Here is a 22899-nt window from a genome sequence, read left to right as displayed (position 1 = left end):
GCCTTGACCCTGCCTTAGAAAAACAAAACCAAAATAGAATATCAGGCATTGGGCCCAAAGAAAGACAGATTTTACTCATTCCAATTCCTTTTTGTCTAGAAAGCCCCTCTTTTGTACAGTGTACCTCTGTAGTACATGCTAATCTTAGGAGTATGGATTCAAGTTATGATCATATTCATGTTGTCTTGACAGGAATAACACAGACCACCAGTGAATACCAAGTAGCTATTAGAAACAGGTATGAATGTTTTAAAAGGGAACAAGGCAAAAAGAAATTAACAATCCAAAGAAAAAGACTGAGAAATGGCATAGGGCTAGGTGTGGCTCAGTGGTAGAGGATACACAGAGAACTGGGTTTGATTTGGAGTACTATCTACACATGTAAAGAAAAGTGTGAATTTTATCAATAAACTCAATGGGTTTTTCTTAGAGAGAGAAAAGCCAGGTATGGTGGACTACAACCTCAATCCCAGCACTTGGGAGGCAGAGGCAGGAGGATCTCTGTGAGTTCAAGGCCAGCCTGGTCTATCTATACAGTGAGTTCCAAGACAGCTAGAACTATAAAATAAGACTTTGTCTCAAAACAAAGAAAAGCAAAACTAAAAAATCAGGAGCTAGGGAGATGGCTCACAGTTTAAGATCTGGGTTTGGCTCACAACACCCACATGGTGGCTCACAATTGTCTGCTACTATAGTTTCAGGGGCTCTAATAGCCTCTTCTGTCTCTACAGACACCAGGCAGTAGGCATGCCCCTAGTAAACATGCATATATATGAGCAAAACACTCATATACATAAAAAATTAAAATAAGTAAATCTTTAAAAAGACAAAACAAGTAGGGGTGGGGATAAAAATTAGCTTCATATACATGCATAGCTAGTCTTTTCTGAAGAGACTCAAGAATCTTAACAGACTGAATTGAAGTCAGGGAAGCTAGAAGTCTTGGCCGCAGAGAGGGAAATATGCCCTTTTTGGCTATGTGAATTGTCCTGTGTATTTAACTGTTGCCTTTTATAGTTCTTAATGACTCCCACCTCTTACGTTTAGACAGCTGACCTAACCAACATTTTATTAGAAGCTGCCTTTACAAAACCTAACCATAGCTCTATAATGCTCTCTTAGTAAATTGTTCTTCAGCATTTTTCAACACACCTTTGACACATTAAGTAGAAAAAAATTTTGCATGAAAGACTTTTTTCATATAAATTTAGATGCCTCTGGATTAAAGAAAGTTAAATAACTCTTCCCAACCTCAAATGATTGTGGCACATTTTTGGATGCCAGTATTCTCTAGAAAAAATTGGAAAACATGGACATAACTAACTTCAAGGAATGTAGAAACCTAAAAAAGATTTAAAAAAAAAAAAAAAAAAGGTAGCGTGGTAAAAGGTTTTTCTTGCTGGAGCAGCACAGCAGGCCTACCCCTTCCATAGGGGTCTTTCCCTGGGGTAACCCTTCTCAATATGTGTGCTCAAAGACATTGTCAATTTCCCTTACTGATCCACCGATTTCTTTTAAGCATTTTTGTTTTGCTTTATTATAGATTTGTTTTTATTTTTGTGTGTGTACATGTAAGAGCACCTGTGGAGCTCAGGAGGGCAACTGATCCCCTGAAGCTGGATATGAGCCAGGCAAAGGTAGGCTTGATGAACCTAGTTCCTCTACAAGAGCATATGTGCCCTTACGTGTAGAACCTCTCTTCAGCCCCTTAGTTTTTCATTTTAAATAACAGCTCTCATGTCTTTCTAGAGACTATTAACAGATGATAGACAGAAATGGGATGCACCATCTGGTGGTGCATGCTTATAATCTGGGCACTTGGGGGGTGGAGTCAGAAGGGTCAGGAGTTCAAGCCAGCCTTGGCTACACAATACTTTCAAAAATAACAATAAAAAATATCAGGCCTTAAAAACTAGGCCAAGATGAGGTTAAAAATAAAAGCTTCCTACATACAATAAAGTTAAAAAAATGCATCAAATATGGTAACAGCACCGGTCCCGGTGGTACATGCCTTATTCTTAGCACTTGGGGAGGCGGAGGCAGGATGCTCTCTCTCTTAGTTTAAGGCCAGCCTGGTCTGGACAGGACAGCAAAGGCTACACAGAGAAACCCTGTCTCAAACAAACAACCGGTAACAGCTCTAAACAAAAGAAAAAACTCACCAGAAGCATAGAAGTTATATAAAAGAGTATACAAAGTTGATAATTTTTGTCAGTTCTAAGAAAGCACCATTTGGAAGTGCTGAGCCCTCTAGAGACAGCTAATAAAACAACAGATAGGTGGTATGACAATGTTCTCACCAAAGATGAATACCAGTTTGCACAAGGAAAGGAAGATGGTCTCATTAGCTCTCTAAAATGTTTGAATCCAGGGTAAAGCGGAGGGTGAATAGCTGGGTCCTGTCATTATGACATTCAACCATAACAGTAACTCAAAGACACTCTAACATCACAAAGTACCTTCAGAAAATGTTGACAGACTAAATACGTACGGACATGAACACTGAAGACATTTGCAGAACACCAATTTTTAACTAGATTCCTTCTGCAACTATCCAGAAACAGGTTTATTTTAAATTTAATATCATCATTACATAATATAATTTATGGTCTAATTTAGTCTCATTCCATTTATAACAACGTGACTACACATTTGAGTATACAATTTTTTTGCTGCCCAAATTCATGCTAAAGACCTCCTGAAACATTAAAGACAACAATCACTACTAGTTTTTCCCTGTTTCTTACTGCCTAGTAAGCTTTACTAATGAAACTAGAGCTGGTGGGCAGTTTCAGTTACTGCTAGAATGAGCAAACACATGCAAATAGCTGCAAATTTGCATATGAATATATAAATAAATGTATACTCTTTTCACTTATTTAGCATTCTTCAGACTTCTTAAAACTGTTTATTACATAATCCATGTCATAAAAGAAGAAAATGTTAAGTTACAAGTACTTATTTGAAGTCACTTTTATGTACATGGTACAGTATAGGATTTGCACACTTAAATGTTTTTCTAACAGAAAACCAAATGAGGGTGTGTATGTCTTTGTGTGCACTTTTGTGTAATCCTGACTGGCCTAGAATTCACTATATAGACCAGGCTGGCCCTGAGCATGCCATCCTCCCCAATCTGCTACTTAGGTGTGGTAGCACTATAGGCAATTTGTACCATGCCTAGTGTAAATTACTTCTAAAGCAAATGGCTTAAGTAAAAAGAATGTAGGAAAGCTTGTAGAATAGGGCTTACTTTCACTGCAGCAATAAGACGAATGTAGTCACTAAGAAGTTCTGAGAACATGTAAAAGTCAGCAAAAGCTTGTTCTTGATGTAACTGGTCTATCTTCTCCTCAACCTCTGCAAGCTGAGATAAAGCTCTAGACAGAGCAGTGTGGTCCTCAGAATTACCTAGCATGGCAGCACTCTTAGCAAAGGCAGCTGTGTTGGCTGAAAGTTCTGAAATTAAAAAACAAAAAAACATTTAGTATTAGTATTTGCTAGTAAATTTTTAATATTATACTCATTCTCTCTAAGTTGTATTTATTCACGAATTATATTTTAAGTTTATGAATTATTTAAAATTTGCTAATTGTTTTAACTAATTAATTAAAATTTGTGAATTATTTTAAACTAATATGAAGCAGTCAGTAAAAATGCCTTGGGCACAGATGCTACAAGGCAGCGGCACTGCTGTGAGCACTTACCCAGCATGTGCAAGGGCCTGTTGACATCCAATCCCAACACAGCCCACAACCCGCCAAAACAGAATCAGGTGGTGAACTGTGTCTAAATAATGCAATAACCTGCCTTTCCTTTTTCACCCCAACGTGTTCGCTTTTTTTTTTCTCTTCTGCATTCTGTTAACGAGATGTGTTTCTAATGTATGAAGAATAAATATAAAAATTAATGAGACTGAAGTTAATAGTTCTGAGGTTAAGAGTTTGTACTGGTGTCCTGGAGGACACAGTCTGCAAACCCACACACTGGTACACACAAGTACATATGATTAAGAATAATAATTTTTAAAAAAATTACAGTTAATTCATACTATGCTCTTTAGCATTTAAACATTTGTCACTGAAAATATCTCAATTTTAATGAGAATCTTATCAGTCTACCCAGAAAGAAAAAAATTAATTGTATCAATTGTACATAAATCGTATAATTTATTTGTTGTGCAATGATGCTAAGAGTTTGACAATTTGTGTTTCTTTTTGTTTTTGTGAGACAGGAACTAGCCTGGGAACTCATTATTTAGTCCAGGCTGGCCTCAAACTTAGATCATTCTCTAGTACGAATTCTTTAAAATGTGTTTGTGTGTGTGTTTGTTTGTTTGTTTGTTTTCCCAGAAAGGGTTTCTCTGTGTAGTCTTGGCCATCCTGAACTCACTTTGTAGACCAGGCTGGCCTCGAACTCACAGTGATCTGCCTGTGTCTGCCTCCCAGAGTGCTGGGATTAAAGGCATGCGCCACCACGCCTTGCTTCTACACTATTTTTAACATAACCAGTTCGGATATTTCAAATGAAGAAAGATCAGGTTTTTAAAGGCAACTGACAGTAACTAAGAATTTCATTTTCTGAAAGCTGTTCCGTTGCTCTAAGTATATGTCTTTTTCAAAAATCCAAAGCCCACTTCCTAAGAGATATACAGTACAAACAGTAAAGCCATGACAAATTATTATATAAAAATAATTATCATATGGGGTTGGAGAGATGGGTCAGTGGTTAAGAGCACTGGCTGCTCTTCTAGTGGACACAGGTTCAATTCCCAGCTCACAACTGTCTATAACTCCAGTTCCAGGGGATCTGACACTTCTACAGAGACATACATGCAGGCAAAACACCAATGCACATAAAATAAAAGTAAATATTTTTTTAAAAGAAAGAATTATAATACAGGTAATTAGATTTGTTACCATTGTGTTAATGAAGTCTATTAAGTATTATGTCACATAGTACCTTAGAAAACTATTATGAAGAGTCTTGGACTCTTAAAATACCCCAGCCCCAAAGTCAAACAAAGCAAAGCAAAACAAACAACCCCCAAACTTTGTAGATTAAAGAAATTGCAACTCAAATTTTCTATGAAGTTTTTACTTCCCTAAACTTAGTTTTAAACACCAAGATTTGAACTTTTTATTTTCAGTCTCTAGCCTAGGCTGGTCTTGAACAGCCCATGTAGAAGATGCCCTAAGTACTGACTTCCTGGTTTGTGATGCTGGAGCTCAAGCCCAGGCCTTCTGTATTAGAAAAGCACTACCAAATAAGGTATCTCTAGCCCCAGAATACTGTAAGAACATAAGCTAAGTAATTTGGAGCTTTCCAAGAAGTAAAGGCACAAGACAAATACTTCCAAGAAAATCTGTAAATATCAGTTTTTAGTTTTCTCCACCATGGATCAGAGAATTGAACTCAGGGTCTCATACATGCTAGACAAGAACTCTACTACTGAGCCATAATCTGAGCACTGTAACTAAAAATTTTAAAATCTCAAATTTATATTATAATCAGTTACTAATAAAGCCATTTTATCTATTAAAGAACCAAGAGTTAGCCAAGTGAGTATTAATTTTAATGTGAATTAAAATGGTTTTATAAGCTCTTGATTTTTCTAATTTTAAACTAGAAGTTAGATAAAAATATAGTGGAAATTTTTAAAAGATACAAAAAAAAATCCTCTTTTTCTGTTTTGAGACAGTCTCACTGTGGACTCTAGGCAAGCTTCAAGTCATGGCAGTTCTGCTTGAGCCTCCTACGTGCACCACATGTAGCACAGAATGTCCTCTGAAGCTATTGTTCTCTCCTTTCTACAATCACTTCAAAGAGTTCGCTTTAACACGGCAAACAAACCTTTTCTATGACAGACCAAGGCTTCAACACTGGCATGAAGTTTCCGAAGTTGCTGGTCAAGATTCTCAAATTGCTGCTGCTTTTCTTCAAACCACTAAGAAAAAAAAAATGAAAAATGGAGCTAATTTAGGAAGAATGAACCATTGTAAATTGGGTTACCAATAGCCAGCTACCTTCCTTGTTTTAGAACAGCAAATTAGCCATATATAACCATGGTGGTCAACTGATGGAGCTGAGAACTGAACTCAATAAGCAAATTAATATCCTATTTTCTGCTTGTACAGCTTTAAAATGCAATTGTTGGGCTCATTAATTCATTTCATTATTCAAGTCGAAAAATCAGCTCTTACTGCATCCGATTCATTCATCTTGATTGTCATTTTGTTGACAGCGTCGGCAGCCTTGTTCACCATCCTCAATATTCCTGCTCCACTCAGAGCCTGTGTATTAACTGCTCTCGGCAGCTGGAATTGAATGACAAATAAGGGCAAACAAACCGGTTAAAAGCCTAGAGATTTAACTGGGCACAAAAGGGATCCCCCTCCCAAAATAAAGAGAAGAGAGAGAAGAAAAGAGAAAACAGGCTGTATTTTCTTCATCCTCGTACATTTCAACAGTGAGATCTAATTTCTCAAATGCACTACTTGTACATTCTCAAAGGAAAACTTAAAAAATAGACTTTCCATTTGCTTTTCTTCTGCACGTTTACATTTAGATAGAACAAACGCTGTTTGTCAAAATACATTAAGAAATTGCCAAGCTCTAACACGGCCACCTGTCTGCAAACACAAGCAGGCTGCTAGTGAGCAGAGATGCTTGCTCTGAGGGCTGTGCTGTGAGCTTCTAGAAAATTCGGAGACTCCTGCAAAGTTTTTGTTTTGTTTTTTGTTTGTTTGTTTGTTTTTTAAATCTCAAGGTAACAGGGCAGAGACAGTAAAATTATTTCTAATCTATTTGATTAAATCCAGTTTAAACTTTCAAAAAAGGAACTGATTATCCTCTAATACTAAAAAGAGGTATTTGCCAATAATGCAGTTAAGCAAAACCAAAAATCCCAAAACATGGTTTTACTGTGTCCACTGCACTAAATATTTACTGAATATCTAATCTTGTATTAGTTATGACAAATATGAATGAGACAATTTAAAGTAGAAATACCTCTGAGCTTTCCAAGAACTGCCTTAAGTCAGGATCCTGAAGCAATGTTGGATGCTTTACTGTTCTTTGAAGATACCTATATTGAAAAATTGAATTGGTCCTATTTTAGTACCATTTTAAATTGTGTTTCAACAAAAGAATAAAAATAACTACGCAAAAGTATCTTCAATCTAATTCTTATTCGTCTGCACTCACTATAATTATCTAGAATTTTATACAATTGAACAGGATATGGCAGTACACACCTTAATCTACAGTTTGGGAGGAAGAGGCAGGCAGATCTCTGTGAGTCTAAGGCCAGACTGGTCTACACAGCAAATTCTAGACCAGCTAGATCTACTTATGAGACCCTATCTCAGAAAGATAGAGAGGGGCAAACAGAGAGAGACAGAGAGCAGAACTTTGAAGGAATATAATAAAAAGGTTTTGTTCATTTAAAAAATACTTATTTTTATTTTAGTGCCTACATATGCTACATATATGCCAGATGCCCATAGAGGCCAGAGCTGGACTCAGTGGCAGTTGAGAGCTAGCATGTGAGACTGGGAACAAACCCAGGTCTTCTGCAGGACCATAGAGCCACCTCTATCTAGCCCCTTTGCTCATCATTTGAAAGGGGGACACAGTATATAGTTTATCCACTTCTCCCTATGATATTTTAGTTACGAAAGGATATATGAGCTAGTGTAACAATTTTTTCTCTGGGTAGAGTTAATATGTTTCCAGTTATAATTTTAGGTAATTAAATTAATATAGCACTATATGTATTTTCTTCTGAACAAGTATACTTACTAATATCTCTAAATCTGGAAATTGCCTATCAATATTTCTGCCAACTGATAAATTTAAACAGCAATCAGAATTTGTTCCTTGGTTCTGATTTGACAAGATCTAAATTTTCTTCAACATTTCCTTTGTTTTGTTGTTCTTGGAGACAAGTTCTCATTAGGTAGCCCACACTGATCTTGCATTTGTTATTCTCCAGTGTTAGCTTCCCAAGGACTGGGATTATGTGGAGCCAGGAAGCCTTGAAACTGGGGGAAGCTGGCCCGGAGCAAGAGTGGGGTTGAGGCATGTCCTAAGGGCAGAAATCTCATGCTGAGACAGGCAGGAGTAGGACTGTTTTCCCCTGCCCCAGGCCTGTGCACATAGTCCTGCACCTCCATCTTTGAACACCCACTATAGTCCAGTAGCCAGGTTAAACTTCCTCTCCCCTTATAAAGTCATGTTGGTAGCACCTGGAATTCCTCCTTATGCAAATGAGGCATCCCCAGCACCCTCCCCTCCCAATGATGTACACTCACCTCAAAAGCCCCTCCTCACCCCCCAGAGGCTTAAGAAGCCTTTGTTCAACCCACCCCATTAAACAAGCTGTCTCACCGAAGTCTGTGTCCCTAGAGTCTGTTCTTACAGTGCTCACAGCCTGAGGTCTTTTCTGCTATCAGCAATTTCTGCTTCTGGATTCCCTTCTCAGGAGGCAGAGTGTGACTAACACTACTAGGTGTAGTCTTGCCATCTGTAATAAATTACGATTTCACACAAGTGGAAAAGGTTGGCTAGTTGATGACTTTCTTTTTTTTTAGGGGGAGGGAGGTTCGAGACAGGGTTTCTTTAGGTCACAGAGATCTGCCTGCCTCTGCCTCCCAGAGTGCTGGAATTACAAGTGTGCACCACTATGCCCACCCTAGTTGATTTTCATTCATCTAATTTTGTTAAAAATGTTTCCCTCAGGGCTGGAGAAATGGCTCAGCAGTTAAAAGAGCACTGGCTGCTCTTTCAGAGGTCAGAGGTTCAATTCTCAGCACCCACACTGCAGCTCACAATCATCTTTAACTCCAATTCCAGGGGATCCAATGCCCTCTTCTGGCCTCTGTTGGAACCAGGTGCGTATAGTGCACATTACCTGTATGTAGGAATATATATATTAAAAGTTTCCCTAGATTAATGAACACATAATGTTTTTGTTTTATTTCAAAATCTCCAGGGCTTGCTGGTCAGTCTTGCCAACTGACGTTTAGTGAGCTCTTCTCCCCAAAAAAGTTAAGGTAGAATGTGATCTTGGAAGACGCCTGATATAAAGACCTCTAAGCATAGATAAAGTCCTCTAAACATATGTGCACACAGTGCACCAGCACACATGAATGAAGGAACACACACAGAGATTATAAAACATGACTATTATAAAACATGCTGGAGCGATACCCCAGCATTTAAGAGCATTGGTTGCTCTTCTAGAGGTTGCTGGGTTCAATTCCCAGCATGTACACTACAGCTTCAACCACCTGAAACTCCAGTTCCAGAGGATCCAATACTCTCTTCTGGCATTGGTTGGTACTATACACATTATACACAAATATGCAAGGAGGCAAAACATTCATATACATGATTATTTTAAAAGAAGTTAAACACCGACGAACCAAGTAATCCAATTAAAAAATGGGCTACAGAGCTAAACAGATAATTCTCAATAGAGGGGTACTGAAGGGCAGAGAAACACTTAAATGTTCAACATCCTTAGTCATCAGGGAGATGCAAATCAAAACAACATTAAGATTTCACCTTACACCCATCAGAATGGCTAAGATGAATAACTCAAGTGACAACATATGCTGGAGAGGGTGTGGAGAAAGGGGAACCCTCCTCCATTGCTGGTGGGAATGTAAACTGGTACAACCACTTTGGAAATCAATCTGGCACTTTCTCAGACAATTGGGAATAGTGCTTCCTCAAGATCTAGCTATACCACTCCTAGGCATATATCCAAAATATGCTCAATTATATAACAAGGATATTTGTTCAACCATGTTTGTAGCAGCTTTATTTGTAATAGCTAGAAGCTGGAAACAACCTAGATGTCCCTCAACGGAGGAATGGATACAGAAATTGTGGTACAATTACACAATGGAATACTACTCAGCTATTAAAAACAGGGAAATAATGAAATTTGCAGGCAAATGGTGGAAACTAGAAAAGAGCACCTTGAATGAGGTAACCCAGAAGCAGAAAGACACACATAGTATATACTCACTCATTAGTGGATATTAGACATATAATATAGGCTAAACCTACTAAAATCTATACTCCTAAAGAAGCTAAACAAGGAAGACTCTAGGAAAGATGCTCAATCCTCATTCCAAAGGACAAATGGGATAGACATCGGAAGCAGGAGATGACAGGGAACAGGACAGGAGCCTACCACAAACGGTCTCTGAAAATCTCTACTGATTGAGGTAGCTAAGCAGAAGCTGAGACTCGTAGCCAAACTTTGGGCAGAGTGCAGAGAATCTAAGGAAAGAAGGGGGAGACAGAAAGACCTGGAGGGAACAGGAACTCCAAAAGGAGACCAACAGAGCCAAAATAACTGAGCCCTGGGGGCCCTGAAGAGACTGATACCCCAACCAAGTACAATGCATGGAGAGGACCTAAAACTCCACTCAAATGTAGCCCATAGACTCAGTATCCTAGTGGGGTCCCTAGTAAGGGGAGCAGGGACTTTCTCTGGCATGAACTCAGTGACAGGCTCTCTGATCACCTTCCCCTGGGGGCGGGGGTACAGCCTTGCCAGGCCACAGATGAAGGCAGTGCAACCAGTCCTGATGAGACCTGATAGGCTAGGGTTATATAGAAGGGGAGGAGGACCTCCCTATCAGTGGACTAAGGGAGGCGAATAGGGGGAGAAGAGGGAGGAAGGGTGGGATTTAGAGGAGATGAGGAAGGGGACCACAGCCCGAATAAAAATTTAACAAATTGTAATAAATGATAATTTTAAAAAAAGCCATTTAACAGGTAGGGGCACATGTGGGACAAGGACAACTTGCAGGAGTCAGTTTTCTCTATCCATCATATGAATTTGGAAGATCACTCTCAAGTTGTCAGGCTTGGTAGCCACTACCTTTTCCTGCTAAGCCATCTTGCCAGCCCACATATTTCTTTATGAAAAATGCTATAAGAAGTCTTATAAAATTGAACTGTTTGGGTTTGTTTTTTTGAGATAGTCTCACTGTGTTGCCCTGGCTGGTCTGGTCCTCGATATGGAGCATAGACTACCCTCGAACACAGAGAACAGCCTGTCTAAGGCTCCCCAGTGCTGAGATTAAACATACTTGACAATATTTAACTTTGGTAAATTCTGTTATCAAAATTCAGCTGACTGGGGGCTGGAGAGATGGCTCAGAGGTTAAGAGCACTGGCTGCTCTTCCAGAGGTCCTGAGTTCAATTCCCAGCAACCACATGGTGGCTCACAGCCATCTATAATGAGATATGGTGCCCTCTTCTGGCATGCAAGTGTACATGCAGACAGAACATTGTATACATAATAAATAAATAAAATATTTAAAATAAAAAATTCAGCTGACAATGTGTCTCATTTTATCCTGGCAGATATAAGCTTCCTGAGGCAACAATTTCAGAAAATATTTGAGAAAAAGAGGGTTTTTCTGTGTAGTGCTGTCTGTCCTAGAAATCACTATAGACCAGACTGACCTCGAACTCAAGATCCACCTACCTCTGCCTCCTGGGTGCTAGGATTAACGGAGTGACAATCACCACCTGGCATAAAATGTTTTAAGCGCTACAGGGAAGTAAATAAATAAAAAATACTGTGGCTTTTGTAATATTAAACTTAAGAACAGGGTTTTAAACAATGAACATTTATAAACACATGACAATTCAGAATGAGGCCCGAGTTCAAAGGAAAAGGGAAATGAAACATACAAACAGAAAGAGTGTGATATAAAAGTGAGTAACACGTAAAAGCAGCCTAAGCTCATGCCAATATCACACTCCTAAGAGAGACCAGCAGCAACTCAGATCTGCTTTAAGCAGAATGAATTGAGAATAATAATTTAGGCTTTCCAGATTCTACTTGTGCTTAGACAAAACAAAAAAGACAGCTGTATAAAATCCTTAAGATAAATAGAGTTAAAAATAATTTCTCTTACTTTAACATCAATGCCAACAAAAACAAGTCTGGGTCTTAGATGACAATCACCTGTTTATTGAACAGACATTTGCTGAGCACTAAATACATGCTATTCTGATGTCCTAGAATCCATCAGCATGCAAAAGTTATTAATATCTCTTTCTTCATGGAACTTACATTTTGGTACTAGGAGACAGATAATAGGCTATAAACATAACAATCACATAAATTACATAATATATAATATGAACAAGCCTTGTGAGAAAAGAATGAATGGGTCACACAGGGCCAAGTACATAAGATGTGTTCTTTGCCAATTTAGATAGGTACAATAAAGCCAGTTGTCAGAACAGGCTTTTGAACATTTAAACTTGAAAGGATAATGAGATTTAGATGGGTAAAAGGTAGAAACGCCTCAGTCTCCAAACAAAAGGGTCACTGTGGCCCAGAGGCAAGGGAGTGACAAAACAGACATAAAAGATACAGGTAACAACAAAATCAATGAGCAGTGCAGGTCAGGTATGGATCCATAATCAAACGTAAGAACCTGAGTCTCACTGAGTGAAATTAAAAGTTAGTGCAATCTATTGCAGAGTGGTTTTGTTTGTTTTTGAAACTGTCTTATACAGCCCAGGCTGGCCTCAAACTCTCTACGTAACTGAGGATAACCCTTGAACTCTTAATCCTTCTCCTTCTGCTTCCCAGGTACAGTGATTACAAGCTTTTGAAACCACTACCGGCAGAATCTGTGTTTTTGTTGTTGTTGTTGTTGTTTTTTTTGGGGGGGGTTTAAGACAGGGGTTCTCTGTGTAGCCTTGGCTGTCCTGGATTCACTTTGTAGACCAGGCTGGCCTTGAACTCCCAGAGACCTGACTCTGCCTCCCAGAGTGCTAAGATTACAGGTGTGTGCATCACCGTGCCCAGCTCCAAAATGTTTTAAAGGGATTATTCTATACATTCTGAGAAAGAAAAGAGGAGAGGAGAGGAGGGGAGGGGAGGAAAGGGGAGGAGAAGGCAGAAGAGAAAAGAAAGAGAATAATTGAAAAAAAAATAGAAGGAATAATTCTGATACAATTTATATCATTTTGAATAATTAGATTTTCTCTTAAATAATCCCATTTTTCAGTCTTTTAAATTTTAAAACAGTAAACTACACATTCTTTGTTTGTTTGTTTGTTTGTTTGAGGCAGGGTCTCTCTGAATTCTGATCTCACTATGCAGACCAGGGTGGCCTTGAACTCACAGAATTCCACCTGCCTCTGCCTCCCAATTTCTGGGATTAAAGATGTGTGCCACCACAAACTACTTATTCTTTAGTTTTTGTTTTTTTATGTTTAAATTTTTAAAAATTGAGCCTGGTGTGGTGGTGCAGGCCTGTAAGCCCAGCAATTAGGGAGGCAGAGGCAGGCTGACCTCTGAATTCAAGGCCAGCCAGCTTTATACTGTAAAGTTGGGTTCTAACAGTCTCACTTCTTTTTTTTTACATTTCAGCACAGTAAGAAAGGATTATATGTTAAGATACTAGGAGTGGGAATATTCCCACCCTTTTAGCCTGCCATTAAAAATGTATGTTTTAGGACAGGTATGACAGTGCACACCTTTAATCCCAGCAATGTGGGAGGCAGAAGGCAGACTGATCTCTATGTTTGAGATCAGACTGGGACTACACAGTAAGAACTTGTCTCAAAAAGGAAAGAACAAAAGTAAGTCTTTAAATCTATAGGGCAAGTACAATTATATACTCTAAAAGAAGATGGAACATATCTATTATTAGTTTTTATCATATAATAAATCTAAGCAAGGAGTAACATTACCGTCCATTAAAGTCAAAATCAAGTACAAAAAAAATGACAGGACACACACACACACACACACACACACACACACACACACACACACTGTTTTCACTATTTTACACTGCTTATATCAAATAATTCAAACAAAAAGTTAATTTGGGGCTGTAGAAATGGCTCAATAGTTATTATAAACAGTTGTTCTCGGAGAGGACACAGGCCTGGTTCCCCGCACCCACACAGTGGTCACAACCATCTGTAATTCCAACCCTCTTCTGACCTACAAGGCACCAAGCTTGCATGTAGTGCACATACTTACATTCAGGCAACACACTCACATATATTAAAATAAACAAATCTAATTTAAAAAATCAATTTAGACAAACTATAAATTATTAAAATGGTAGGCAAAATATGGCATAATTAAAAAAGTAGATGAGTATGGCATAACTTTCTAAGAATCTAAATAACTATATCTGTTGGTTTGGGGAGGGGCTATGCTGAGGGTATGAGCCAAGGCCTCATAAATGTGATATAAGCATCTCTCCAGAGAGTACCATTCTCTTCCTTGTTTTTGCTTGTATTGAGAGACTGGGTCCTTCCATGTAGCCCAGGACATGCCCAGGTTATAAGCCCTCCTACCAATCTACTGAATACCGGGAAGGCTGGAGTGTGCAACACACATGGTTTTGCTAGACATTCTATCAAGTGTTCCTGCAAGCACAACTTTCATGCTTCCCTCTTACAACTACAGCCATTTTTTAGGGCTCCTGGTGAAGATGGTATAATCCTAACATCAGCTGATTAATTCCTTTATTGTCCTACTTATAGCATGTTACAGAAGAAACAGGTGTCCTGCTGTTAGACCACAAAGCTGAAGATAATAAAAGCATGGCAACAGTGGTGCTGCAGCTCAGAATTACCTCTCCAGTGCCGCTCTTCGTTTTTCTACAAACTCGGTGGATGATGAATCTTCTTTACCTACTTTGACCTTGGTCATCCCTTTGAAGAAGTTGGATGAGATTCATAAGAATTTCAGATCATTATTAACAGACCATCATAACATCTTCATAGTCAAAATAGACCTTCAACTTGATAGTGATGTCCTTATGCTGGTAACTGGGATCTTAGCCATTCTGAAGCACATTACATCTTATCATGTGTTAATATCCCTAATTAGTGAATAAATATCTACAGCAGTAGAATGTAAATAAAGCACAATACGCTATATTTGTGGCTTTCGAACTCATTCAGTAAGTTTATACAAAAGCTTACAAAAAATTTCAGAATTTGTGGTATTTCACACTTTTTTTTTTTTTTTTTTTTTGGTTTCTGAGACAGGGTTTCTCTGTATAGCCTTTGCTGTCCTGGACTTGCTTTGTAGACCAGGGCTGGCCTCGAACTCACAGCAATCCACCTGCCTCTGCTTCCTGAGTGCTGGGATTAAAGGTGTGCACCACCATGCCTAACTATTATTTCACACTTTAAAAAACACAAATGTTTTATATTTCAAGTGTATTTTCTCCCTATCCTTGGGACTTGAACCCAAGGCTTCTTGAATTCTAGACAAGTGCTCTACCTCTGACCTAGATCCCAGCTTAATTTTTTTCTACGTTTTTTTAAAAAAAGATTTCATTTTTACTTCTGTGTTTGTGCATTTTGTTATCTACACATGCATACATAGATGTTGCTGAAGCCAGATTAATCAGATCCTCTGGAACTGGAGTTACAGGCAGTTGTGAAAGGCCCAATAAGGATCCTGGTAAGCAAACTCCAGCTGCTCTTTGCAACAGTAGCAAGCACTTTTAACTGCTGAGCCATCTCCTTAGGTCCCATTCCTACATTTCAAGACATCTATCTAAAGGAGTTTAAAAAACTATAGTCAGTGAACGTCAATAAAGGTCTTTATGGAATGATGACATGCATTAAATGTAATTAATGAATTTGCTAAATGCTTTCCCTGCTGCTGAGCTAGGATGTTGTGTATATTCTGCTGTCTTGTTTTATTTTTTGTTTTTCATTTTTGTCTTTGTTTCATAGAGCCAAGATCTCAACTATGTAGCTTAAGCTGACCTGGACATCCTGATCGTCTAGCCTAAGGCTCCCCAGTGCTAGCATTGTAAAAATGCACTCATGCCAGGTTGTTGCTTTTCTAGTAGTTTAAAAGGAATTGTGCTTTTAACTCAACCAAGTTGTTAACACAGACTCCATTCAGTGGCAGTTACAGCTTCCCAGAAAGCTACTATTTGTAACCTGCTATCTCTCAAGAGATATATTACTTAAAAAATCTGCACACCTACACAACTGTGGTGACAGATGCCTATAATCCCAGAACTTGAGAGAATGAGGTAGGGGGATTGTGAGTTTGGGCCAGCCTGGGCTACACAGCAAGACTTTGACTCTAAGCAAACAAATAAATAAATGGATGGATGGGTGAATGAATGAGTGGAGCAAGCAAGCAAACTGAGCATGGTGGTCCACATCTAAAATGTAAACACCGGGGAGGCATAGAAGGATCAGGAGCTCAGGGTTATCCTTCATACACACTGGGTTTAAGGCCAATCCGAGCTACATGAGACCCTATCTTAAAAAACAAAACAAGCTCAGCACATAAACCTACCACAAGCTATGTAACTAAAGGGATTACCTTTTATTTTTTTAGACAATATATAGTAATTCAAAAGTTGTCAATAATATGCGGTGTTATGAAAGGCATAAATGCTTCTCTACTAGCTATCTGCCAGAAAGTTCAAAGATTAATCTGCTACTTACTTTCAACTGTTCACAATTTTTGGAGAAAACTGTTTTATTACACTATCTGACTATATATACAAGTATACATATGCATATAAACATATTACACATACATGTACTTTCCTCAGAACATTTTTGGAATGAAATGGTATTCAAACAATATAGACCACTTTATTTATTTATTTAGTCTTAACGATCTAGTCCGTTTATTTATTGAGCCTTATACAGCCTAGGCTTGCCTCGAACTTGCTGTGTAGACAAAGATGACTGAACGTGAGTCTCCTGTCTACCTGAGTGCTAGGAATCAAACAAAGGAATCTGTGCATGCTAAGCAAACACTGTCAACAAGGCTTCATTTCCAGCTAAACTTAACCCATTATAAATGCATCTTAGACAATTCTGAAACAATACAGTATCATTATTTTTAAAAATTAGAAAACTGGGTCTACAGAAATAATTTAGTAGTACTGTATACCTAGCATGCTGAAGATACTGAGCTCAATCCCACCTCAAAAAAAAAAAAAAAAAAACTAACCCTAAAATTTTTTATTTAAGGATTAGGAAAATATGACATATTCATTTGAACACATCAAGCTTCAAAATTATAAATTATAAAATTACTTTTTAAGCCAAACACTTAATAAAACTAATAATTGGCAAAATTCATTTTAAATATATTTCAGAGCAATAATTTTGAGTGTAAAGAAAATGAAAATGGGGTCAGTAAACCTAGGACTTAATCAGACTGGTAATAACCTATAAATTTTAAGATATAAGTTTTAAAAGTGGAATACTGGAGGCCAGTGAGCCGGCTCAGTGTATAAAGATGCTTGCTTGCCAACCCTGAGTTCAACCCCAGTGATCCACATAAAATAAGAGCACTGACTCTTCCATAAATTGTCCTGCCCTCCGCACACATGTGGTAGCAAGAGTTACATCCCCAACACACACAATAAATAAAATAGCAAAATTTTTATACTAAAGATAATGAAGGCTTTCTGCTTAAAAGAAGTAATTTTCTGCATTTTAATTACTAAGTCTGCTGGACATGGTGGCGCACGCCCTTAATCCCAGCATCAGCAGGCAGAGGCAGGCAAATCTCTGTGAGTTGGATGCCAGCCCGGTCTACAAAGTGAGTTCCAGGACAGCCAAGGCTCTGTTATATAGAAAAACCCTGTCTCAAGAAACCAAACAAAACCAAACAAAAAACCCTATGCCCTTACTGCTGGTATTAATTAGAAGAAATGTGTTTTGTTTTGTTTTGCTCACTAAACCTGACTGGAAACCCATTATGTAATAAACTAAGATGAATTTAATTGGTCTTACATAAGCAAGGCTAAACTGAACTTCTCTTTGGACAATATGTATCTGAGCTCCAAACAACATTAAGCTCTTAGAGAAAACATTAACATGTTAACATCATTAAGTATCACCAGAACAGGACTCAGTAAAATTGGTATTCTAATGATACTAGAAAGTTAGTTTCTAACCACCTTTAATTTGGTCAGTTTCAACTCAATATTTAACGAAATTTATGTGTTAAAAATTGAAACTGTAAGTTACCCATTCTTCAGGGATCCGTAGGACCCAAATACATCTAAACCTGCACTTCTAGACAGGGGCCTGACAGAGGATGATTAAGGAATGCGCAAACCACAACAGCGAAAACTGAGTTAGAGACAGTGAAACGTAATATTCTGACTTATGCTTACCTACTATACTCTTTTCTGGAGCTGGTGGCACAATGTAACCAACGTGCAAATATTTGCTCGCTAATTTGCTATGCAAACCAAGAAAGTCACTGAATCTTCTTTTGACTGAAAATTCACTCTTACTGAACATGGAAAGAGAAGTCTACAAATGAAAAAAGGCATTTCACATCGTTAATAGTAAGCAATCATTTACAAATGGGTGTTGCACATAACTGCAGGTATAGTTTTGTTTACAAAACAGAGCACCTAATGTGGCTTACAGGTTAAAAAACAACAGTGGGTTGTGCTGGCACAAGGCTTTAGCCCCAGCATGAGGGAGGTAGAGGCTGGTGGATCTCTGTTGAGTTCAAAAACAGCCTGGTCTACAAAGAGAGTCCAGGACAACCAAGGCTACACAAGGAACCCTGTCTCGAAAAACCAACCAACCAACAAAAAGACAAAAAACAGAGACAAAAATGAACAAACAAAAAAACTGCAGTGGCCTTTCAACTGGACATCTTGACCTGTACTTGGACTGTCCCAATTCACACTGAATTAAGACAGAGCTGTCCCAAGGAAAATCTGATAGTGTCAAGCTTTTGTCTGAACTTCCCTAACAGCTCTCTAGTTAAGCTAAGGAAGAAACCAAAACTCCTTAATGAGGCTCTTTGAAATACAGAAAGCCTTTGTGGCTCACAAATTCAGTCTTGAGTCACTAACAGATAAGTCTCTAGAAAGGAAGACTCTTGACTTTGGGCTTTTATACAAGCAAAAATTTTTCCTGAAAGAAGCACCCTGCTTCTTTCTCCCTCCCATTCCCACCTCGTCACCCACTCACCTATGCCTCAATTTAGAACTACTTTGGCCATGCCTGACCCTCAGATCCAGATTAGTTTACTCCCTGCATACTCTAGTTCTTATGCTCACATACTCTCTACTATGCCACACAAGGGGCCAACACTTCATTAAAGAAGCAAAAAGCTCACCTTTGTTGTTACTCTATATGCCATGTAGGCATTCATGCCATCACCTGTAATGAAAACAAGTCAAGAATATCATTAAAATTCAAATGCTTGGGCTAGATAGAGGTAAGCAGTGGAACGCTAGCCTAATGTGTGTAAGACCCTGGTTTTAATCCCTAGTACCACCAAAATGATTAAAAATAAATTAATTAAATATTTCAAAATAAAATATAAAAAATTTTAAAAATACTATAACCATATACTTAAGGGGAAAACTATAGTATATAACAATTAATCAAAAAGAAGTACAAAATATAATGACTCACCAACTTTTTCTGGATCTGACACACCAATTTCTATATCAAAAATGTCTCCATTTGCTTCTTCATCAATCTAGAATTTAAAACAAGCATTTCAGCTGGGTGGTGGTGGTGCAAGCCTTTGATCCCATCACTTGGGAGACAGAGGCATATGGAGTTCAAGACCATCTTGGTCTACAGAGTGAGTTCTAGCACAGCCAGGGCTACATAGAGAAATTCTAACTCAAAAAAAAAAAAAAAAACAAAAACAAAAACAAAACCAAATAAACAAAAAAAACCACCCCAAGCATTTTAAACACTTTTATTATAGGAAGAGTTTGTAGGAAGGTCAGCTGGGTGTGTCATTCAAGAGGTAGCATGCTTGCCTAGCATAAGCAAGGCCCTGGATTCTATTTACAGCACTGAACATAAGCAAAAAAAAAAGAATAAGACATCTCAGAGTATTAAATGGCCAAAATGTCAAGGCAATATTAGTACTATAAAGCTATAACAAAAGTATATTTTCCTAACCGTCTTTCTTTTCAAAGTCACATGTTCCGTATATACACACTGTGATCCAAAAAAGTGTTATAAAGGGCTAAGTGGACAGTTCAATAATTCTCACAAAATGAGCTCATCTTTGGAACCAGAACCTAAATGAGAAATGCAAGCAACTAGTACAGCCCCAAAGACAGCCTTCCAGCTCGCCTTCCGGTCACAACTGCCTCACCCTGCCAGCACAGACACTGCCTGATATCTAACGGTAAGTATGTTGTTCACTAACTACCTGTTTTTTAAGTTCACATCATGGAATCAAACAATATAGTACTCATTTATCTCTTTGTATTATTTTTGGAAGGGTGTTCACATGTTTGTATATAGGCATTATTTAATCATGATTATATTGGTTGTACATTTCTAGTTAAATAATTTTAAAATGTTTTATATTTAAGATAACCTCCACAGCATGATTTATTTTCTTCTCCACATGTGCCTTATTACAAACTATTGCTGTGTCTTAATAACTCTATCCTTTATAAAGCAAAAGAATTAGCAGGTCATGAAAATGCAACTTAAATCTAGGGGTGGTGGTGCACACCTGTAATCCCAGCAGAGATAGAGGCAGGCAGATCTCCCTGAGTTTGAAGTCAGCCTGGTCGACAAAGTGAGTGCAGGACAGCCAAGGCTACACAGAGAAATCTTGTCTCAAAAAAAAGAAAAAGAAAATGCAACTTAAATTGATCTGTACTTCTTTCTTTTAAAAATAAAAGCTTGAATAAGTTCATAAAGAAATAACATGGACATGGAGCTAAAAGGTAAACCACTAGCTTATCATGCAAGAGCCCCAGGGTCCAATATTTAGTACTGAAAAAAATAAAAAGATAAATGCTAGGTAGCAATCTTAATATCAATAGTATGGGGGCTGGAGAGATGGTTCAAAAATTAAGAGCACTGTCTGCCCTTCCAAAGGTTCTTAGTTCAATTCTCAGCAACATTGTGGTTCACAACCATCTACAATAAGATTTGGTGCCCTCTTCTGGCCTGCAGGCATACATACAGGCAAGTACTATAATAAAGAAAGAGGGTTTCCATAGTATTCATTGCATGGTCTATAAAGAACATTCCTCACAACACAACTTTAAGTACTTTCACCCCTCACCTTTTCAACATAGGAATCCTCAGGTATACACTATTATCATAAGACCACAAATGTCAAATATCATGATTTAAGCATCAAACACTCTTCTTTTTTTTGGTAGCTCTGGGGGTAGAATTTGAGTCATGAGTGTATGAGGCAAGCACTCTACAACTGAGTTACACTCCAGCTTCAAACTCTTTGATTTAGGAAGGTTAAGTGGTAGGGCTCAGTGGGGTGAATCATTTAGAAAAGTTAAGACAAGAGCATTGTTGTGAGTTTGAAGTCAGTTGAGACAATATGAGTTCCAGCCCAGCCAGGGCTACAGAGTAAAAAAGACCATGTCTCAAAAGTCAAACCAAACCAGAACAGCAACAGCAAAAATGTAGAGAATATGCCAGGTCAGTTGAGGCACACACACACAGAGAATGATATGAATGTGTTTTAACATCAGCTCTCACTATGTAACCCTAGTTGGGTTAGACCTCACTTGTAAAATCAAGCTGGCCTCTAACAAATAGAGATCTACCCACCTACGCCTCCCAGTGCTGGGATTAATGACATGTGCAATCATGTCTTTCTTCTTAGCATAGTTTTTCCATATAAAATGTATGAAAGGCTTTATTGAAGAATAATTAACAGGAGAGAGGTACTGCATAAAGAATAACAATGCATTCTTTACATATTAACCCAGAATTATAAATGTTTTCCATACCTCTTCCCTGGATCTATCAAAGATGACTGGAGCAGAAATACTCTTTGATTCGATTCTAGGAGCAATGAGTGCAGTGGGAGTGACAGGAGTGACTGCAGGAGATGGCTCAGAGGACAGGATGGGCTCTCTTTCTGGACTGTCCAAAGAAACTTCTTCTGTGGCTTCTAGATATAAATTAAACAAGTTAATAAGGAAATTGCAGCATATGGCAGCTCATGAGATATAAAAACATATCTACACACAAGTCTCAAACAGACCCTGACCTATAAGTTACCACTACAAAGTGACTCTAATTATTAGTTGTTTATGAAACTTTACAACAGGAACGATGCTGATTTTATAAAGAGAATAATCCACATTCACTGTTTGTATTGATAATACATTTTACACCTGATAACTTACCTTTCAAACATTTTATTCAAGCTAATATGATTATTTCATACAAATGAAAACACATTTTATGGCAGAAGACTACCTTTAACTATCTCAATTGGAATTAAAAATCTGTTAAGGAAAACCCACCAAGTTAGTAATCTAAAGCAATTAATTGCTAAAGATTACTGGATATTAGTTGAATATACAAATATAACACAAAGCAAAGAGATGTTTAGGTTTTAATTTTAAATGCTCATTCACTTGAAACATCTAAAATTAAATATATTTAAAATAAAGCCACATCAATAAACTGAATGTCTACACACTAGATAGTACTGTGCTAAATGCAATGAAGAAACACAAAGAAATGGAAAAAAGAATCATACCTGCCCTCAGGGAGTTTATAATCTAGTTGAGAAAACAAGACATGTGGAATGTTAAATAATAGTAAAAGACTTACAAGAACAATAAAGAATGTTATAAGACATTCAATTACTATTTGAACAGTAGAAACAAACACTAATTGGAGTAGACATAGAAGTCAATATACTTCAGGGTAGGGAAAATCAGAAATAGTCTGTGACTCTGATTTGAGATGGTTTAAATAGATACAGGAAGTAGTTGGAGAAAAATTCCATGCAAATAGAATACCAGCATAAGTAAAAAGAAGGAGGAGGAAGAGGAAGAGGAAGGGGAAGGAGAAGGAGAAGGAGAAGGAGAAGGAGAAGGAGAAGGAGAAGG

At 37.9% G+C, this 22899-nt stretch overlaps 1 protein-coding gene across 1 annotated transcript in view; it reads right to left on the bottom strand.

Annotated features, from left to right (window-relative positions):
* Snx2 (sorting nexin 2) overlaps nt 1-22899 on the bottom strand; it is a 44465-nt gene that overhangs the window by 5215 nt on the left and 16351 nt on the right. Inside the window, exons 3-11 of the mRNA XM_055622971.1 lie at nt 21784-21947; nt 19460-19526; nt 19158-19201; nt 18193-18334; nt 14650-14728; nt 7012-7087; nt 6204-6317; nt 5854-5947; nt 3254-3459 (exon numbers count right to left, since the gene is read on the bottom strand). Of these exons, the coding sequence (XP_055478946.1) occupies nt 3254-3459; nt 5854-5947; nt 6204-6317; nt 7012-7087; nt 14650-14728; nt 18193-18334; nt 19158-19201; nt 19460-19526; nt 21784-21947 (986 nt within the window). The remainder of the gene's footprint in view (nt 1-3253; nt 3460-5853; nt 5948-6203; nt 6318-7011; nt 7088-14649; nt 14729-18192; nt 18335-19157; nt 19202-19459; nt 19527-21783; nt 21948-22899) is intronic.

This window comes from Psammomys obesus, unplaced genomic scaffold (genome assembly GCF_907164565.1).
Source record: "Psammomys obesus unplaced genomic scaffold, mPsaObe1.curated_primary_1811, whole genome shotgun sequence".
NCBI lineage: Eukaryota > Metazoa > Chordata > Mammalia > Rodentia > Muridae > Psammomys > Psammomys obesus.
The sequence above is the reverse complement of the archived record's forward strand: the minus strand, read 5'-3'. Positions and strand labels throughout refer to the sequence as shown.